Source organism: Penaeus chinensis, chromosome 41 (genome assembly GCF_019202785.1).
Source record: "Penaeus chinensis breed Huanghai No. 1 chromosome 41, ASM1920278v2, whole genome shotgun sequence".
Taxonomy (NCBI): Eukaryota; Metazoa; Arthropoda; class Malacostraca; order Decapoda; family Penaeidae; genus Penaeus; species Penaeus chinensis.
In genome coordinates, this window is record NC_061859.1 from 26,412,007 (window position 1) to 26,430,653 (window position 18,647).

Genomic DNA, 18,647 nt, shown 5'->3' on the forward strand with positions numbered 1-18,647 from the left:
TGATATGCATGTAACTTTCTTCATGAAATATTCATGCAAAAGTAAAATTCATCTTGCCTTGTGTTTCAAAGTAGGTTTGTAGGGGAGGGTGCACAGTACTGTAGATACTTGGATGTGATAAGCTGAACATTCCTTCCTTCAAGCTCAACTCAGTGTAGATTTTTAATGTGTTTTGGAAGGGGTCATTTACTGTCTTCTTATTTATTATTCTGCTTTAACAGACACATATGCCTCTTCCCTCCTGAGGCCCTTATTTCCCAATTTACCATGCTTTCTTTAGAAATCCCTTTCACACCTGTCCACACTTCATTGCTTTCCAGCCATGTTGAATCATTGTTAGAAGTGCAGTTTGATCTATATTGGAAAAAAAATGCTACCAGTCTGTTCTCTTTCATTATTATTATTATTTTTTTTTTTTTTCTTTATGTGTGGTATTGCTGGTCTTGAACAATAATTGTGGTGTATAAGTTATGTAGCGCTGAAATTGATGGCACCCCCACCCACCCACCTTGAAGCTGTGGACCACATTTTGTAATTAGATTAGATATATTACCATGAACCCATTTCTGTCAAGTACACACACAAAGGCCACTGTAGTTTTGTCATGTGAATATTGCTTACACTCAGATGGCTTCACAAGTGCTCAGTCATCAAAGAGCCAAATAGTACATCTATGTGACCTTACTTGATATCCTATTTCCTTGATTTTTTTTTATCTTTCTAATGCTATTTGAAATTGAGACTTGGTATTAGTAGTGACATGATTGTTATTATGAAAATACTAATAGCATTAAAAAAAGAATCTTTCCAAAAATCAAGGAAAAGAGAAAACAGGTGAGATAGATAGAACTATTACTTGACTCTTTGGTGATCAAGCTTCTTTGGGGCATCAGTGTTTGAATACAATAAACTAAAATCATAATAGACTTGGCATATACGTACATGCCATACCCGGGTCCAGTTGGTTAATGTATTTATCAGTTTCTTAGATGCATCTGCATTCATATTTATCATCATTATTATCATTTCATTCTATTTGTTATGGGGATAAGATAAGCTTTAGGTAGTAACTAAGATTATGGTCTTCACTAGGAATGTTTTACATCAAATGTCGCAGAGAAATTTTACAGAATAGTTATTTTTGTCTACAGCTGTGGAACAAGTTCTAAGAAGAATATAAGCACCTTGACAAGATCTGAATAGAATTTGAAGATTGTGAAAATGGATGCAGTTGAAAGTGTGGCACCAGGAGAGGAGAGTCAGAAAATGGAAGACCAAAGCATTTCAGTGGAAAAGGAGCAGGCGGAAAAGGAGATGAAGAAGTCGCCAAAGCCAGCCAGACAGAGGAAGAAACGACTTATAAATCAGTTGAAAGAACAGATGGAATTCTACTTCAGTGCAGCCAACATTAGTAAAAATCGCACCATGGCACGATTTTATGAGAATGGCCCGTATATCAGTTTGGCAACCTTTTGTAATAAATTCAACAAGATTAGGGCTCTGACAGATGATACAAACTTACTAAGAAAAGCCGTTGAAAAGTCAACAATTCTAGAACTTTCAGAGGATGGTCTTATGGTTAAGAGGAAAGAGGAAGTGATCAAAAAGGCTAATGAAACCGAGTGCACAATTTATGTTGAAAATATTCCTGCTCATGTGGATCATGATTGGGTTCGACAGATTTTTTCACAGTATGGCATGATTGATTACATTTCTTTACCTCGTTATAAACATTCTTGTAGACCAAAAGGATTTGCTTTTGTTGAGTTCCAGACTCCAGAGATGGCAGATCTGGCTCTGGAGTCGTTTGGGGCCGAGAAATGTAGGATACCATCAGACATTGACCCAGCCCAGCTACAGAGTATCAAAAATTTTGACCAAAATTCTGAGCAGGTAAATAAAGAGGAAAAAGCAGATCCAGATGAAACTAGTGATGGAAGCAAAACTGCACCAGGAGATGAGATGGAAGAAGTTAGTAATGATATGGATGACAGTGCAAGTAATAAGAGGAAGAGGACGGACTCTGGAGGAGAATGTGAGACTGAGGTGATTGTTCCCAAAAAAATAAAACCTGGGGAAGGAAACCTTAGTGATGGGAGTAAGGAAGGTGGGGGAATTTCAGCTGGTGAAGAGCAAGGAACTATTGAGAAGAAGAGTAAGAAGAAGAAGCGTAAGCGAAGCAAGAAAGTGAAAGGTGATGAAATAGAAAGTATTTACTTGAAAGTTATGTCAAAAAGGGAATGGAAGACACTGAGAAATAAATATCTAAATATGCAAAGAGAAAATATGAGAAATCTGAAACAGAAAGTAAGCGAAATAAGAGATCAGAGACAATCTATGTATAGCAATTGCAGATATAAAAATCCAGATATGTCATTAGAAAGAGACTTTTCAGGACATTATCAAAAGCCAAATCATGATGATGCAGTAGATGGACAGGAGCAGAATAAAAGTACTAAACCTAACTTCATTCCAAATGCTATTATTAAGATAAGTTTTGAGGAGCCTCCTCAGGACCCCAAGAAGTTGCGAGAAACCATACGGAAAGGAGGTGGTGAGGGTGTGGCATATGTAGATGCCAGTGTCATGGAAAGAGATGTCTTTGTGAGGTTCCTTTCAGAAGAAGCTGCAGCATCATATAAAAAATCTGGATGTTGGAGCCGCATGGAGATTCTTTCGGGTGCAGAGGAGGAGGAGTATTGGAATAACATCAACATTTGCTGGTCTCAAAATAGAGGAAAAAGGAAAAAGCAGACTGGAGATGGCACTACTGGGATTTCAAATCAGGAAAGAGGGAGAGAAAAGTTACTTCTGAAAGCATTCCGAGAGTCTCAGAACACAAAGCCAGCTCAGCACATTGTGTTTGAAGATTGAAATTATAGGTATTGCTAGAGCATAACTTTGTTCAGTTCATAGATCAGAGATAATAGGTTATGTTAAATGGAATTCAATTTTTTTTCACAATTTTTTAAACTCTAAGTAGGAAATTAGACTCAAGTAAGGTTGAAATATTTTGATTGTGAGGTTTCTTGTATGTTATCATATTCTTTTTTGAGAAATCAATAAATCTTTAATAAATTCCTTTGTTTACTTTGTCCCTTCACAAGGATGGTATGAGTTCAAAATTATAGAAATTGCATTTCTTGAGAGAGAAAAACAACTTAAGATCATGTGAAATTCTTATATTGAATTTCATAATTCAGGAAAACTATACAAATATCTTGTTGAAGCACAGCAAAAATATGGAATCCAACTGTGATCAGACCAGGCAGACACTAAGACAAAATATTCCATCTCATAATACAGTTCCTTTAGTGTGAATTTGTTTAATATATTGTACTACCTACGTATATTTTAAAGGAACAGCAACATGCATTAGATAGTATCTTGATAATAAAATTGTTATGTGAACATTAAAAACAGCAGCCTAATTATTTATTTATTGAAAGTTTCTGCTGCGGTAACATTTAAGGTCATTAGCAGCATAATGAATACATAGTAATTGGGTGGGGCTTGGGAGTAAAGACCCAAGTATAGCAATATGATAAAGTATTGTGGCAAAGAAGGTAAAAATGGGTTTGGATGAGTGATAAGAAGTAGGGGATAAGAAGAGAAGGAAAAGGAAAGGGGGAGAAGAAAAGACTATGCAAAGTTTGTTGAGGTGAGGGCTGAGGACTAAGGCGGGGGTAAACCTGTACATTGGGCCTCAATCTCCATCTCCGAAGCCCCCACACGACAATGAGCAAGGGATTGGGGGGGGGGGGGGGGCAGAAGCTTCCAGTTTTATTTCCTGTTTTTCATGCACAATGTAAGAATGTTGTCAGTACCTCTTATTTTTATTTAGAAATGAGCTTAACATTGCAAATAGGATTCATGTTGAATGATGATTATAATTATAATTTTAAATATAAATACAATTATAATATTAATATATTATTGATATTATTATAATTATAAATATAAATACAATAATAATTATATTAATATATTATTATTATTAATTATTGAATTATGAAATTATTATATTTCGGAGTTTCACATTATCAAATCTTGCGCAGGGGAGGAAGGGTATACTGACCTGGCAGGTAAGGTGAAGGGATCCTAAGGGATGGAGGTGGTGATATGATTAATGAGGTTATTTATACAAGGAATGGAAAATTATAAACAATAATAGAATGTATGGCAGCACTTTACACTATGATAAGTCAGAGAAAAGAGGTCAGTATGATACTATTCTATAGCAGTGGTTTGTAACCTTTTTAGAGTCATGGACCTCTTTAAGAATCTGATGAAATCTATGGACCCCCTTCCCAGATATATTCACATAAACACAACTTTGCATGCATTGTGTATTATGTATTTTATTTATTGAGATATGATTGTCTCTTACAGAAATGGGATACAAAGTATTATGAAACATTAAATTAAACAAAAATAAAAACACCTGATATAAATGTAATTTTTTTTCTCATTCTCACAGACCCCCTGAAAAAACCCTCTTTGGGCCCTCTATGGGTCCATGCATCCCAAGTTAAGAACCCTGTTTTATAGGCTTTGTGCAAGTAACAAATACTGGGTGTGAAACTGATAATAAAAAACTTCCTAGTATGATTACTAAGAGTGTCATATTGATCACCACAAAAACTCCACAACTTGTATTGCTCTTGTAGACAAAGGTATGCATGAGAATGAATATCATCAAAGCACAAGAGATGTTTTTGATCTGTTTCAACTTTATTTTTGCTATTCCTTTTTGACGAAGATATAGTCGATACAGGGCACATATATCTCTTGCACTGTGAAGATATTCATTCTCCTGCATACCTTGTTCTATATTTGTCGCAATGAACACTTCCTCTGATTGCTTGTTTTATTTATTTACTGAAATTTTTCTGCTGCATTTTCTGCTGCATGGGTAAAAATATAAAGATGCTGCATTAATATAGATATATAACAATCCTCTCTGACCAGGCCTCGAACCTAGCTCACTCTGGAAGTGCCCACAGGGAGTGTGTGTATAACCTCGCTATCATTACTCATGTATGAGTAGATAGGTAATGTCTCTGGAGCTAGTCAGATCCTAGTTGAAATATTCCTTTTAGTGGGTGTGGTATGGTTAGTTTAGTACTGGCCCTCTGGTTTCATAGCCAGAGTGACTTAGGTTCGAGGCCTTGTCAGGGAGGAGGATATAAATTTATTAATGATTAGGATAATTTGACAGAAAAAGGGGATGAAGAAGAGAAGAAAAAGGAAAGAAGAAGAAAAGACCATGCAAAATTAGTTGAGTTAACCCCCCAATCCCTTGCTCGCTGTTGTTGTGGGGAGACTGAGGCCCAATCTAGGGGATTACCCCTGCAGTGAACTTCAGCCCTCGTCTCAACAAATTTTGCATGGTCTTTTCTTCTCCCCTTTTTCCTTTTCCTTTTCTTCATCCCCTTCTTCTGTCCACTCATCCTAATCTTTTCCCATTTTTGCCCTTTTTGTGACAATACTTTATCATAATACTGTACTTCAGGGCTTTGCCCCCAAGTCCCACTCTTTTGCTGTATTTTTAATGCGCTGCTAATGACCTTAGGTGTTGATGTGGTAGAAAATTTCAATGAATAGACCAATAGTTGAGGTGAAGGGTGAGGACCATGGCAGGGTTTATCCCCTTCATTGTGCCTCAGTCCCCATCTCCTAAGCCCCCCATGACGAGCAAGTGATTGGGGGTATTGCTTGTTTCCTTCCTCCATATCTCCTTAATATGGTTGTAATTTGGCTCAGACACTGACTTTGTCTCCTCTCCCTCTCCTACACATGCTTTAATGCTACAAACTTCCGAATGCCATTCAGACTCCAGAGTGCCAACACATTGTAATACAAATTTCTGTTATTGACTCTGCATGCTCTGTGTATGCTCTTTTGGAGGCAATATCACTGTCAAGTGGTTCTGCTCTGCTAAAAGAATATTACAGCATATCAATATCAAAGGATTGTTAACTTTTGACAGTATTGAAGAACTGGGAAATATTATTAAACCCCATTAAAACTATTCTATGAATGACCAAAATTAGATAGACTGCACAGCTTATTTCCTTATTTCTTATAAATTTATGGCCGCATAAACATCTAAGGTTATTAGTAGCGTATTAAAAAAAGGGCAATAGGATATAGCATTTTGCTAAAATATTGTGGTGAAAAGGGTAAAAATTTGTTAATGGTTAGGATGAGTGGACAGAAGAAGGGGATGAAGATCTGAAGGAAAGGGAAAAGGGGATAACTAAAGACCATGCAAAATGTGTCGAGGCGAAGGTTGAGGTCCAAGGCAAGGGTGATCTACATTGGGCCTCAATCTACATCTCAAACACAGGATTTGGGTTTAGATCTACTGTATTATGTTTGACACTGTTCTTATTAGCTCACTGGAGATCATACAAGTTTTTCTGTAGGTCTAGTTTCAAAGATAAATACGTAGCAGGCAGTTTTTATGCTAATACTAGCTGAGAAAACCTTTATAAAACACTTCATATTCTTAAGTTCTTTATTATGAGTTTTGTATCCTTTAGTTGCACAAGACATGTATTGCTTTTCTATAAAACAAGAATTCTCTTCCATTTTCAGGAAGTTTATATATTCTTTGTCTTTATTTAGTGTTATTTTACATTTGCAGTTTCTGGTGCATGGCCTGACTGAGAAATGTTGGGACAAGTGCATGGACCGGCCATCCACAAGACTTGAGTCACGCACTGAGAGCTGCATCACCAATTGTGTGGAAAGGTTCATCGACTCAAATAACTTCGTTGCAAATCGTCTTCAGAAAGTTGCAACTTCATCTGGGATATAAAAGAAATCATGGACTAGTCTTGTGGCAAAGCTGGTGATGAATGCATATGAAAAATAGAAATAAGTTTATTATCCTGCTTTTGAAAGACATTTATAAGTGTAGTAAGTAGTAAGACATTTCATAAAATATAATAAATAAAAAGAAGGGAAAAAAAAAATGTCCACCATGTTTTCAAGGATCAGATCCTTTTTGAGTCGTCACAAAAGGAAATTTCTCATAGGGGGAGCTGTTGTTGGAGGTGTAGCCCTTCTAAGCAGATATGCAGAGTACAAGCTTTTACAGTGGCATGAACAGCAAACACGAACAATGCTGGAAAAGCAGAAGAAACATCACCATTATGAAAATACCCAGAGAACAGCAAATGCAACAGTCATGAGCTTGGCCGGTAGCATGAGAGAAGTCGTTTGTCGAGAACTAGATACAGATGCACTCTTGCAAGCAGTCCGTGATCAGCCTGAACATAAACTTGCCATTTGGGAGCAGTTGAAAATAGTTGGGTTTAGTCGAGCCATAAGTGTTGTATACATATCAAGCTTAGTAGCTTCAGCTATACGTGTACAGCTAATGATACTTGGAGGTTATACATATGGAGACCTGATACAGTCAGGCCATGCAGGGATACCAGTTTCACAGGCTCTTCAGCAAAAATATCTTGCAGCAGTCCATTATTTGGTGGAAGAAGGTGTCCCTAGACTTGCTCACCATGTAACAAGAGCTGTGACTCGTATAGTTACAGGGTTGCCTTTGACTCGGTCCCTCACCCTTAGCCAGCTAGAAGCCATATACCAGGAGGTTAGGTTAAGTCTAGCAGGGGAAAGTGGATCAACAGACACTACTCTAGAGGGAACATCATGCAAGCTTGACCAATGGAGTAAATATGTCCTTAAACCCCCAGTTGCTCCAGAAGAAGATGGAGAGGAAAGGGTCCTCTACAATATGCTAATAGAAACCAGTGATGTTATAGATAGTGAAGATTTCAACATAGTTGTGGACACATTAATACAACACGGTTTCAACCACCTCCTTGATCGTGTGGCAGATTTCTACCCTATGTCAAAGTCAGACTTCCCAAATTTTGGTTCTGAGAACTGGGTTGACAACATCAGTAGAGATTCGACCACAGGCGTTGCTTCAAATGGGGAGAGGAATGATGCCAGTAGGAATTTTGTAGCACAAAATATATCAATTCTCAATGACTCAGTTCTTCCTGTGGCAAAGTTGGTGCCAGTATTCTCTGGTTTAGTTCATGCAGCGCTCTCCCCTGCTCCTGGACAACTGCTTCAGAAGATTCTTATTGACAGCAAATTAGACACACTTGGAGCAAATGTTTATGAAGCATTTGCAGTGCCTTTGGGACAAGGCAGAGAAGAAAGGTAGTATTAACACTAAACTTTAAATTTTGTGTGATTAGATATTTTTCAGTGCTGCTGCTGTGGAACAAAAATATGTCTGTTTGTATTTGGAAGTATAATACTGTAAGTAATTTTTGTTCTCCAAGTTGCAGGTGAAAAAATGTTGAAACAAAAAAGTCTGGGAACGTTTTTAGTAAGATATACTTCATGAAAGATACATGACCACCATTATAAGATATAAATATAGGTGTGCATTGATATATATATATATACATGGTTAATAAAATTCACCAACACAAGATTCTTTGGTTTTATTGTTTTCACATTACCCATAATTCAAAAATGATGCAACTCGATTTCTGACAGTTAAATAGGCAGATGTGCCAGAATCTTAATTGGTGCATTTAGTTGTGGGAGTCAGTGCATGCATTGCTAGTGATTTTTCACCAAGAATATATTTGAATGGAGAACTAAAGTTTACTTTGGGATATAACTTTTTATTCCTTTGATGCATGTATACTGTGGTAGCTGTAGGCAGCTTATAGCAAGTTCCATAGGCTGCAGAATTTATCAGGACATATGATACAGAAGAAAGTTGCTCTTCTTGAAATCATTTTAAGAAGCAATGGTGACAGACTACTAAATAAATAATAATTAGTCGTCACAGCAATTGTGTGTGTAATGAATTCAACAATTCTTTACTTGAATACTTTGGTGATTACCAGTGCCAATTCTGACACAATGAATATCAAATATAAAGCCTACAGATTGGAATTTATAGTTTTTTTTTTTTTAAGATATGGAAAATATAAACAGTCAAAGGAGAAAAAAAGTTGTAAATATATAAATATTATCAACACATGATAGTTCCTCTTAAACCTCAAATGTATCCAGTGTTACAATAATTTGATAGTAAAGGACGGTCTACACGAGCACATTCTTCATTTTCAACTCCCTCCTCCCTTATTACTACTACTTACTGTCCATCTCCCCGTAGTACCAGCTCACTCAATACCATACCAGCTCACTCAATACCACTTCCGATGTCTACACCTCGCTCTACCCAAGAGATCAGACAATTCAGTCTTCTCTTCCTCTGCTCCTCAGATGCCTATCCCCTCTTCATTTCTCAGACCTCCCTTTCAGAAACGGACATTAAAAAATAGCTAATGACCCAAGAAATCATGATTATCCCTCAACCACCCTTTTATTTCCCAATCCCTCTACACAGTGACTAGCGAAATCCATCATTCATCCTTCCTCCCACTCGCAATGCAACAATGGGGTGAACTTAAGTCAACAGTTTAAATGACAGCGAGTTTGATTTGTCATTTGGGCATTGTTTATCACAGTATTAATCTTTTACGCTGCTTTGTCCACGTGATTTCCAGTTTGAATGTTACTGTTTAGCTTATACGACTACTCGGCTAGAAAAAAAAAAAAGTCACGAGGACGAGACGAAAGAAGGGTGAAGTAGAATTGGTGGAATCATTAAATAGTGATCATATGCGATTTCTTAAATAGTTGTCATATAGATGTAATAAAACACTGTATATATTATACACTTTGTATATATTACAGTTATAGTTCCAGAGCAGTATACAACCAGTTGATTAGTCTATGGGATATTATTTGTTAACATTTCATTCACTTCTTCCAATAATGCATAGGCCTCCTTCTCGTGAGATCCAGGTTCTTTCTCCAGGATCTGCATCATCTTCTTAAGGCACTTTGCTTGAAGCTTCCCTACCACATCTACAAATACATTTATCTCCTCAACAAAGCTTTCGTAATCCCTAGATTTCGTAATGGACGATTCCCGCACAAGATTAAGTTTTAGAAGGTGTTGCTCGTGCTTCACAACTGCAGAAAGGCGCTGAAGGCTGAAACTCGCTTCGACGAATTCTTCCGTCACTTCAAGGAAATTCTCAGCTTCTGGGGCCAAGTCTTCGTTGTTTGTTGGGACAACTTGAATGGGACCATTTTCGCTGTGCACTGGGTTGCCGGCGTCGTCAACCAGCAGTTTCCGCTTGGTCTTGGCGCCATCGCTCTCGAGGGAGCGCGCATATCTATCTGTCGTCTCCATGACCTGTAAATGGCCAGTCATCTCTACTTTGAGAGTTCTCTCTCCCGAGGCGAGGGCGATGTTATTGCCAGAATCATCAACAACAGTTATAGGAGAGTCGTTCAAGTCTATCAGGGTTAGAGAGTTCCCTTCTTCATCAACTAGTATGTTAGTAGCTACGGATGTTTCCTTGTGCTCGCCAACTCTTTTCATGGTTAGAAGCTTTCCTTTGTCGTCAGCCAAAAGAAAATCTGTCTCATCAACAACGTTTACTTCAGACGATGATCGTCGAACTCGAGCAGTGTTGGTACCATCCACAGCAAGCTGAACCTCACCTGCCATCGTGACGACCACCTCTTCGTTATCGAGCAATGTTACAGGTGTTCCTTCTAAGGTCGAGAGTGTTACCGTATTGCCTTCGCCATTGACAAGGACATTCACCGCAACTTTCTGTGCTTTCTTCCTTGCTGTCATTATCCTCAAATTCTTCCCATTTAAGTCTGTCATGATACTACCGGAAGAATCCACTAACACTGTGTCATCGACCATATCGATTATCATGGCGCTCTCGGTATTTTTCACTATTTGAACATCTCCATCTTTAACATCTACGTCGTTACCCTGCCTGTCAACAATGGTAATAGGAGAACCTCTCACACTCAGTAACTGCACAGTGTTGTTGGTTCCGTCTACAATTACGTTAGTTTCTTGTGATGAAACGATTTCCCTTTTGGAGACAAATAAAAGAGCATTCCCTTCACTGTCGACAATAAAGTTCCCATTTTCATCTATAAGCCGTTTTCCTTCATTAGTTTCAACAATAAAAGCTGCTGCAGTTCCCGTTTCCATTATGATTTCTCCAGCTACAGGCTTCACGATGTTACCCTTTCCATCATCCAGTGTTACTGGAACCCCGTGGACGTCAGTTAGAGTCACTGTATTTTCATGAGAATCCATGATCCCATGGCCTTCACTGGCTATAGAGCGTCTCCGCCTAGATCTATGTTCAGGTACAAGAGTAACTGGCAAACCATTTTCATCGACCACTAGCTCTCCCGATGGTTTCTTTAGAACCATCATACCGTTTTCAAGTAGAGTGGTTACGTTGATATCCTCTAGCATTATAATTTTATTTCCAGTTTTAACGGTAACTACATTATCACTATCGTCGATAACAGTGGTGGGAGAGCCATTTATGCTCAACAAGTTTACGGTGTTGCCATCTCCATCTACCAAGACGTTTGTGGAAACCTCGGAGTAGTGTCGCGTGTTCACGGATGTGGCCTTCAGCAGCATTCCGTCTTCATCTGCTAATGCTTCGCCATTCTGCAAGAGAAGGTCTTCCCCTGATGCCCTCTTCATAATAGAAACCGTTTCCCGAGATACCTCCATATCTGAGCCTCCTCCATTTATGGCAAGTTCGTTGCCATTAGAATCATAAACATGCACAGGTGTATTGTCACTTGCTACTAAATTAATTGGTTTATACTTTCCATCGACAATACTATAGACAGTTGGCAATGGTTGTGTGTCACTTGCCGGCTTAACAGTTAATGGCGAACCCATTTTGTCCAACAGAATTCGGCCATTTTCATCCCGGACCACGGGTCTACCCTCAACGAACTCTACTGTAGCCAATGTGGATTCCCCGATATTTAGAATGTGATCACCGGCTACTACATTGATTTTGTTGCCTGCTATATCTACTATATCTACGTCGACATGAGAGGCATCAACTAAGGTCACCGTTATATCGTTTCCATCAACGACAGCATTTGCCGAAGACCGCGATCGTCTTCGTCGGCGAGAGTAGGACGAATTTTCTTCCGAAGAAGCCTCATTGGAGGTTTCAGCAGTTTTTGATACTACTAACACGCCACTGCCGTCTTCTATCTTAGTAGGGTTACCAGCACTATCAACAATGATATGGTTGATTTTAGTATTTTGGCTCGTAACCGCCATTGGTAAAGCATACTCGCCAGGCATGTCAGTAGCACGGACTTCTGGAACATCGGCCACAAAGGACACGCCATCAGCGTTCTGGACTTGCAAGGGACCGTCTCCGTCTACGAGTGTTACCGGGTTGCCATCACCCTTCACCAGTAGCCTAATGGGGTCCCTGTCTGGGGCGCTCGACGGTGGATGGTGTGACTGCACTTCTAGGTATGGAACAGTGGTAGGGGTGACCACTCCCAAGACAGCGCCTTTACTCGTGTCATGTCCAGCTAGCACTCTCAAGCCATTGTCGTTTAGAATTATTGTGGGACCCTTTTCCTTCTGCACTAATATCAGTGGCTTATTATCATTTATAATAACACTTCCATACCTGTCTTTTACAATGCTTACCGAGTCATCAGGTGATAATAGGACATTGCTTGATACTCTGTCACTTTCAGCTATAACTGCTCTCTTTATTTTCTTTGATGATACGCTATCACTGCTTGCAGCTTTATCCGCCCCTGGCAGATGCGTTATATTCTGAGAGTTTGCTAAGTTCACAGGCCCTGTTGCAACGATTGTCACAGCATCTCCTTCCACCAGTGTTACGGGATTGCCACTGCCATCAACAACGACACTAACAGGGTTTCTGTCCTCTGTCAAGATGACACTGGAGACCTTGGCTGCCCCGAGGTCATCGTTTTCACTCTGGTCTGGAAGCGACCTGCGGTAACGTTTGACAGCGGTTTTGCAAATTTTGGTTTCCAAACAAGCATCGTAGCAGCATTTATCAGACGAGGCGCAAACTCCGTCGTTGCTACACACCTGTAATAAATGGAAGACTAGTTGAGACACTGGTTTAAAGGATAGACTATGCAGCCTATAGTTACTTGTGTAAGAAATGAACTTTAGTATTAATAAAGATTTTTTTTTTTTTTTTTTTTTTTTTAATAGTAAATGTACGCTTCTTCTAACATTTAACATTAAGAGTACAATAACCGCCTGGAGACAAAGCTATTTCAATGTAACTTTTTGCCAAATTGACCTCACGGTACCTATGGCAAATAGCTTTCTCAACCTGAACGTTATATCGCGTATATCACGCATGTGTGGTTGGTTGCTGGGGTTGGGGAAAGGATTATGGTATAAGTGGTAGTGTAAGTTTGTGAAGGTGCTGCTTATAGATATTCCTGTTTGCAAGCTTGTGCATGATTGTGTGTGCTTGTCTTCGTGTCTTCAGTAGGTCCATGTTTATCCGTTTATGCGAGTTGTTATACCAAGTATACAAGTGTAACAGAAGAGTAGCATGTGTAACTGTATTGACCTGTTCGACCTTCTCAGTGTTGGTGTAGGGGTCCCATACTGACGTACAGTACTCAAGCGTTGAGCGTGCAAGTGTGTTGTAAGCGGTGTGTTATATGTTGGTGTACAGTTGTGTAGGTTTCTCATCAGGAACCCCAGAGTTCTGTTTGCTTTGCTCGTGATAAAGTCGATGCGAGTGTTAGAGAGATTGCTAGCAAGGTGTAATCCAAGGTATTTGTAGGATATTAAGGATGTCAGTTGTTGGTTGTGTTGGGAGTAGGTGTATTGTAATAGTGTGTGTGTTCTAGTGACACTTGCATGATCTAAAGGTCATTTGCCATGACCTTTCCCACTACTCAAGGGCCTATGTCACGTTTGAGGAGTCTGCAGTCGTATTCAGCGTTAACTGGTCCAAATAAAAGACGTCAGCAAAAGGCTAGCAGAAGATTGTCAAAGGGTCTTGTCTTGGGGTTGTTTCTGACATTGTTTGCAAGGTAGGTAGAAATAGATTATGTTTTTGGATTTTTTTTTTCGTGGGGGGGGTGTAGTAGGATTGCGCGTGTCTGTATAGTCGTGTTTTAAGGTGTCTGCGTAGGTCCCTGGAGAACCAGGGAAGTGCAAGTCTGCTTTCCATAGGTGTGAGTATGGGGTGTTTAAGGCTATCCCAGCCAGAAGTAAGGGGTCTTGTGTGGGAATTTGTATAACAGTCCATACTGTAGTTAGGGATGTCCTGTGTGATTGTGTCTGTAATGTCTGGAAATTAGGAAAATATGTCTGGTTGGCCCGAGATCTGCGGCAACAAGGATAATGTCCTGGAATAACCATGGTGCTTGTTGTGTCGAGAACTTTGTTTGAGGAATAGGTCTAGAATGTGTGAAGTGGTGTGGGGGTCACCGACGCCAACGGGATGGTTTGTTGTGTTTGCGTTAGGAAAGTCTTTTTTGATTGGAATAATGCCGCAAGATCGGTGTGTGTTGGGGGCATGGGGGAACAGAACAGTCCAGTCTAAGTTGGGGAGATTAAAGTCGCCTGCGATCCATAGGCTTCTGTGCGTTTATGCGTGATAGGGATGTTTGAATGTTTTGTAATTATTTTGTGTTAGTAGACGGTCCGTAAAAAACAGCAAGGAGTAGTGACTTATAGTCAAAGACTGGGAGCTGAATCAAGGTGATTTCACAATGTGTCAAGGTCTGGTCTCGGTTTGATAAGACCTGGGTTAGCGATGAGGATAAATCCATTTCTGCCAGCGTCGGTCGAGCGGTCTTTTCGTGTGACAGTCAATGCAAAGAGGGGAAAGTTCGGCACAGGCGATGTCGCAAGTCAGCCATGTCTCAGTGTCTATTATAATGTCTGGTTGTTATGACTGGATGATATGGAGGGGACCAAGAAGACGGGGAGGAGGGGACCAAGAAGAAGGGGAGGAGGAAGAGGGGATGTAGTGGTGGGAATGAGAGTGAAGAGAGGAAAAAGGGAAGGGAAGGGGAAGAGTAGGGTAAAAAAGGAGTGAAATGAGTGAGGGGTCCAGGAATCAAGGGAAGGCCTAGAGTAGTGGGATATTGAGCTCAAGGATTTGGATGAAGCTTGGTGTGAGGATTTATTGGAGGCGAGTGCTTCATTTTAGGTTTGTGTGGGTGGCGTGTTCATGGAATGTGGGCAGGGTTTGAGGGAAGAATGCGTTGTAAAGGAGGGCTCTCTAATGCGAATGGAAGGTGTTGAAGGAAATGCATAGTGATAGGAGAACATGCGAATAGCGAGCTCGAGAATTGAGCCACATCTGTCGCAGATCCACGCAACGCAATTGTTAACTAGTCCAGCATATTACGGTGTGAAGGAACCGATACAGCTGACATGGTGCCACACGCCCTGCACGGATCTCTCAACAGTTATCGCACTGGATGGCCCTCTTGCCCCATTTAACGGCCCTTGTGCAAATTATACACGGGTACTTGGGGCGGTAAGGGCCAGATTTAACATTAGCGCCGCTATCACCACAAAGGAGCAACATAAGTATGATGGGGTGTCTGGAGTGTATCGGTTTTGTTGTGACGTGTGCTGGAGTGTCGCTGGACTGTGAGGGAAAGGACTGAGTCGGTGCTTGTTTGTGACGCTAATAGTGTTGACGACTTCGGACCGTCTCTGAGGATTTGTTCATCAAGTGTGTGAATATAAGGATTGTTAATGCAAGTGCTAGAAAGGTTCGTGTACGTGGCATCTATCCTGGTTTTCTTTTACCTTTCTTGAGCGCGAGAGTGCGCTACATGTGTTGTTGGCCTTGAGCGAATTGTCAAGTAGCCCAGTCATCAAAATCAGATGGCAGAGTACAGACAGAAACCAACACACAAATTGATAAAATGACTAAGCAAAAAAAGGCGTCAGATGTAAAGACAAGACAAGAGATAGACCCAAAATAGACGCACACGCGCACATTCAAAACTTTAATTTTGTTATACCAAGGAAACGTAGTAACACCTACCAACGGTACAGCGTATTGTCCAGCCCGCGGGCAGAAAGACCGAATTGGGGGGCATTCGCCGATATTCAATATTTCTGGAAAAATGGACCTTGATTATAAAAACATTCAGCTCTTTAGAGATTTTATATAAAATTTAATATCGCTGCAACGCAAAATAAAAGTGAGAAGCTATGTTATCTCGTGCGATTTTGAATCAAGTTATGTTCCTGTCCCGCATGCATAAATATAACAAGGAATCCAGCGAACTTACCCTCTTTAGTGGGGCGATGTTCAATGTTGTTTGAATCCTCTCCCTGGAATACTTTTGCCATCCTGCAGCAGTAGGGGCTCACTTCGGGACCGTAGAGGGACTCGCAATAGTGAATGCACGAATATCTGGAATTCACAGAATTACGAAATTGTTTTTACGCGCAGGGCAAATGTTCAGCAATCCAATAGGTGTAGCATACGTTACTTAAAAAAAAAAAAAAAAAAAAAACGGTCATTAGAAATAGGCTGGAAGGAATCCAACACATTTCTCCAGAATGTAAACAAATCATGCTTAAAAGTTCTATATATCGGCCGAGTCTCATTTTGTACTTACTCATAGTATGGAAGTGGTGTGGCCCTGGCAACGCAAACCGCTGCCGCCGCTAGTATTAACTGCAAAGGGTTTTAAAATTAGTAATCGGTATTAATATTTATGACAAGTTATTTGTATAAATTATAAACAATTCATACAAATATAACTTTTGTCAGTGCTTAGTATACATACACGTGTGCATACACCTGTATACTGCATCCTACATTATGTATATTTTGTACAACAATCACACTTATGCTACCTCGGTTGTTGGATGGGAAAGGTTATCTTTAAAACCACAGTTTACTTGTGGAATCTTAACATGTACTGACGGGGGAAATATGTAAATTATGTAAATCAAGATCAGGGGAAGCACCTGAAGCACCGCTCGCAGCTTTAGCCCACTCGCCGCTCCCGAGTTTCAGCAATATTGCCGTGCATACCAAGGTGGAGACGGTTTGCCAGCCATCAGTCATTTGGGCATTGCCATATCACGGCAAGATTGTTGGATAATTTTTGGGCATGGAGTTGGGGACTAGATTACCAAGACAAGTTTCAGATTCCACACCAGAAACTTTAATATTATAAACTATGGAATATTCGAATCGTTCAAGGATTAGCTCCTACTTTTATGAAACTTCAATTGTATGTTCTACCTTAATAAAAAGCGATTCAATCCGGTCAGCAAATCAGAGCGCAATACTTTGTACTAGATTTCACGAACATCGCAGTTAGGGATTTATATATTCATTAATCACAAATCGTATCTTAGGTTTCTTTATGTAAACTCATAAAAGATGCATACAATGTCTGTATATTTAATTCATGTTCACTCAGTAAAATACAAAGTAAATAATTAGCGCCATTTATGGTAAGACTTTCACTTGAATATCTTGAAAAACATCTTGTACCGCTAGGACTCAAAAAATATTAATGGGAAAGCTGTTTCTTGACTTGTTGATTTATAACAGGCACAAACTGAAGTAAATACACTATCACTAGAATTACCCAGTAGTAGAAGACCGACTCAATACTAACGGAGCACACTCGCGATGGATACGATAATGCAAAACATCAAGCAGTGCTTCTACTTCCCATATGAAGAAAAGTGGATATAACAAGAGGAAAAAGGTTTAGTTGAATCTGAGCATTTGAAAGTTTCCATTGCCTTGCGAAGCGAGGCGTGGTGTGTACAAAATGTAATTCGCACAGTTGTCGGGCACTTTCTCCATTTGAAGCTTCCTTAATCATGCCAGCGTATTAAGTACTGTAATAGTTTTCTGTTGAAATGAAATAAATTATTTAAAAACTGCACATCAGAACAAGCTTCCATGATCATGCGTTTTGTTTTGACATCAAACAGTATCAAAGTTTTATGGGGTTTTGGACTGCTACAAAGAATACCTTTGTTAATTTCCTGGAATAGCGTCGCATAACCGATCGTGACGATTTTGGATTCCTCTCACCCTCTAGTACACTGATGTAGGAATTATGACGAGAACCCCACCGTTACCCAGAGCCACTCGTATTACACTGAATAATTTAAACAAAAATATGAATTGCAATGTTGGATGGCTGTGTGAAACACCAATAAAAAGATGAAAATAGCACACATCCACACACACCTAATAGCGTTACCAAATATTCTTACCCGTGCATTCATCATTCGGTGGCACGATAGGTGCTAGCTGCTCTCTGGCGGTAATACTACTGCGCCCTCCGAGGCCTTTAGGTACAACAGGCCAGCACAGTTGTTCCGAGGTCCCACTCAACCGAAAGACTAATTTTTCACAATATAGGAGTTGGATCTGGACAACGCTGGGATAAGCTAGCTATTAACCTTTTTAAACGAGCTGTTAGGTAGTTCTTATACTTCCTTTGTTTTCGCCTCTTTGGCATTTTCACATAGAAACGAAAGACGCGTGGAATGGTGACGCAATTACGCGACCAAATTTACTTTAGTAAGTTATGCTTTTATAATTACTGAAGGAATAACTTGCAGTGTCTCCTAGGAAAAAGAATTCGCAAAGCAGAAACAACCTGCAGTTGCTGGCCAGTCGTTACACAAACAAGACGGCGCCCAATGAGATGAACACGGGCGATGATAGACTGCTGCAGTACAAATATGA

The 18,647-nt window shown here is 39.9% G+C and overlaps 3 protein-coding genes across 3 annotated transcripts in view; 2 read left to right on the forward strand and 1 right to left on the reverse strand.

The window, feature by feature from the left end:
- LOC125047431 (la-related protein 7-like) overlaps window positions 1–3,079 on the forward strand; it is an 8,549-nt gene extending 5,470 nt beyond the window's left edge. Inside the window, exon 2 of the mRNA XM_047645628.1 lies at window positions 1,152–3,079. Coding sequence (XP_047501584.1) covers window positions 1,222–2,874 — 1,653 coding nt within the window. The 5' untranslated portion in view covers window positions 1,152–1,221 and the 3' untranslated portion in view covers window positions 2,875–3,079. The remainder of the gene's footprint in view (window positions 1–1,151) is intronic.
- Window positions 3,080–6,828: 3,749 nt separating this feature from the next.
- Window positions 6,829–8,479, forward strand: LOC125047432 (peroxisomal biogenesis factor 3-like). Its single transcript, XM_047645629.1, has one exon. The coding sequence runs from the start codon at window positions 6,983–6,985 to the stop codon at window positions 8,201–8,203; it is 1,221 nt and encodes a 406-aa protein (XP_047501585.1). The 5' UTR covers window positions 6,829–6,982; the 3' UTR covers window positions 8,204–8,479.
- Window positions 8,480–9,731: 1,252 nt separating this feature from the next.
- LOC125047430 (mesocentin-like) lies at window positions 9,732–18,291 on the reverse strand. Its single transcript, XM_047645627.1, has 5 exons — window positions 18,170–18,291; window positions 16,540–16,598; window positions 16,207–16,331; window positions 15,957–16,030; window positions 9,732–13,006 (listed from the first exon to the last, which is right to left on the reverse strand). Exons 1-5 carry the CDS (start codon window positions 18,182–18,184, stop codon window positions 9,797–9,799), a joined length of 3,483 nt encoding a protein of 1,160 aa, XP_047501583.1. The 5' UTR covers window positions 18,185–18,291; the 3' UTR covers window positions 9,732–9,796.
- Between the last annotated feature and the right edge of the window lie 356 nt (window positions 18,292–18,647).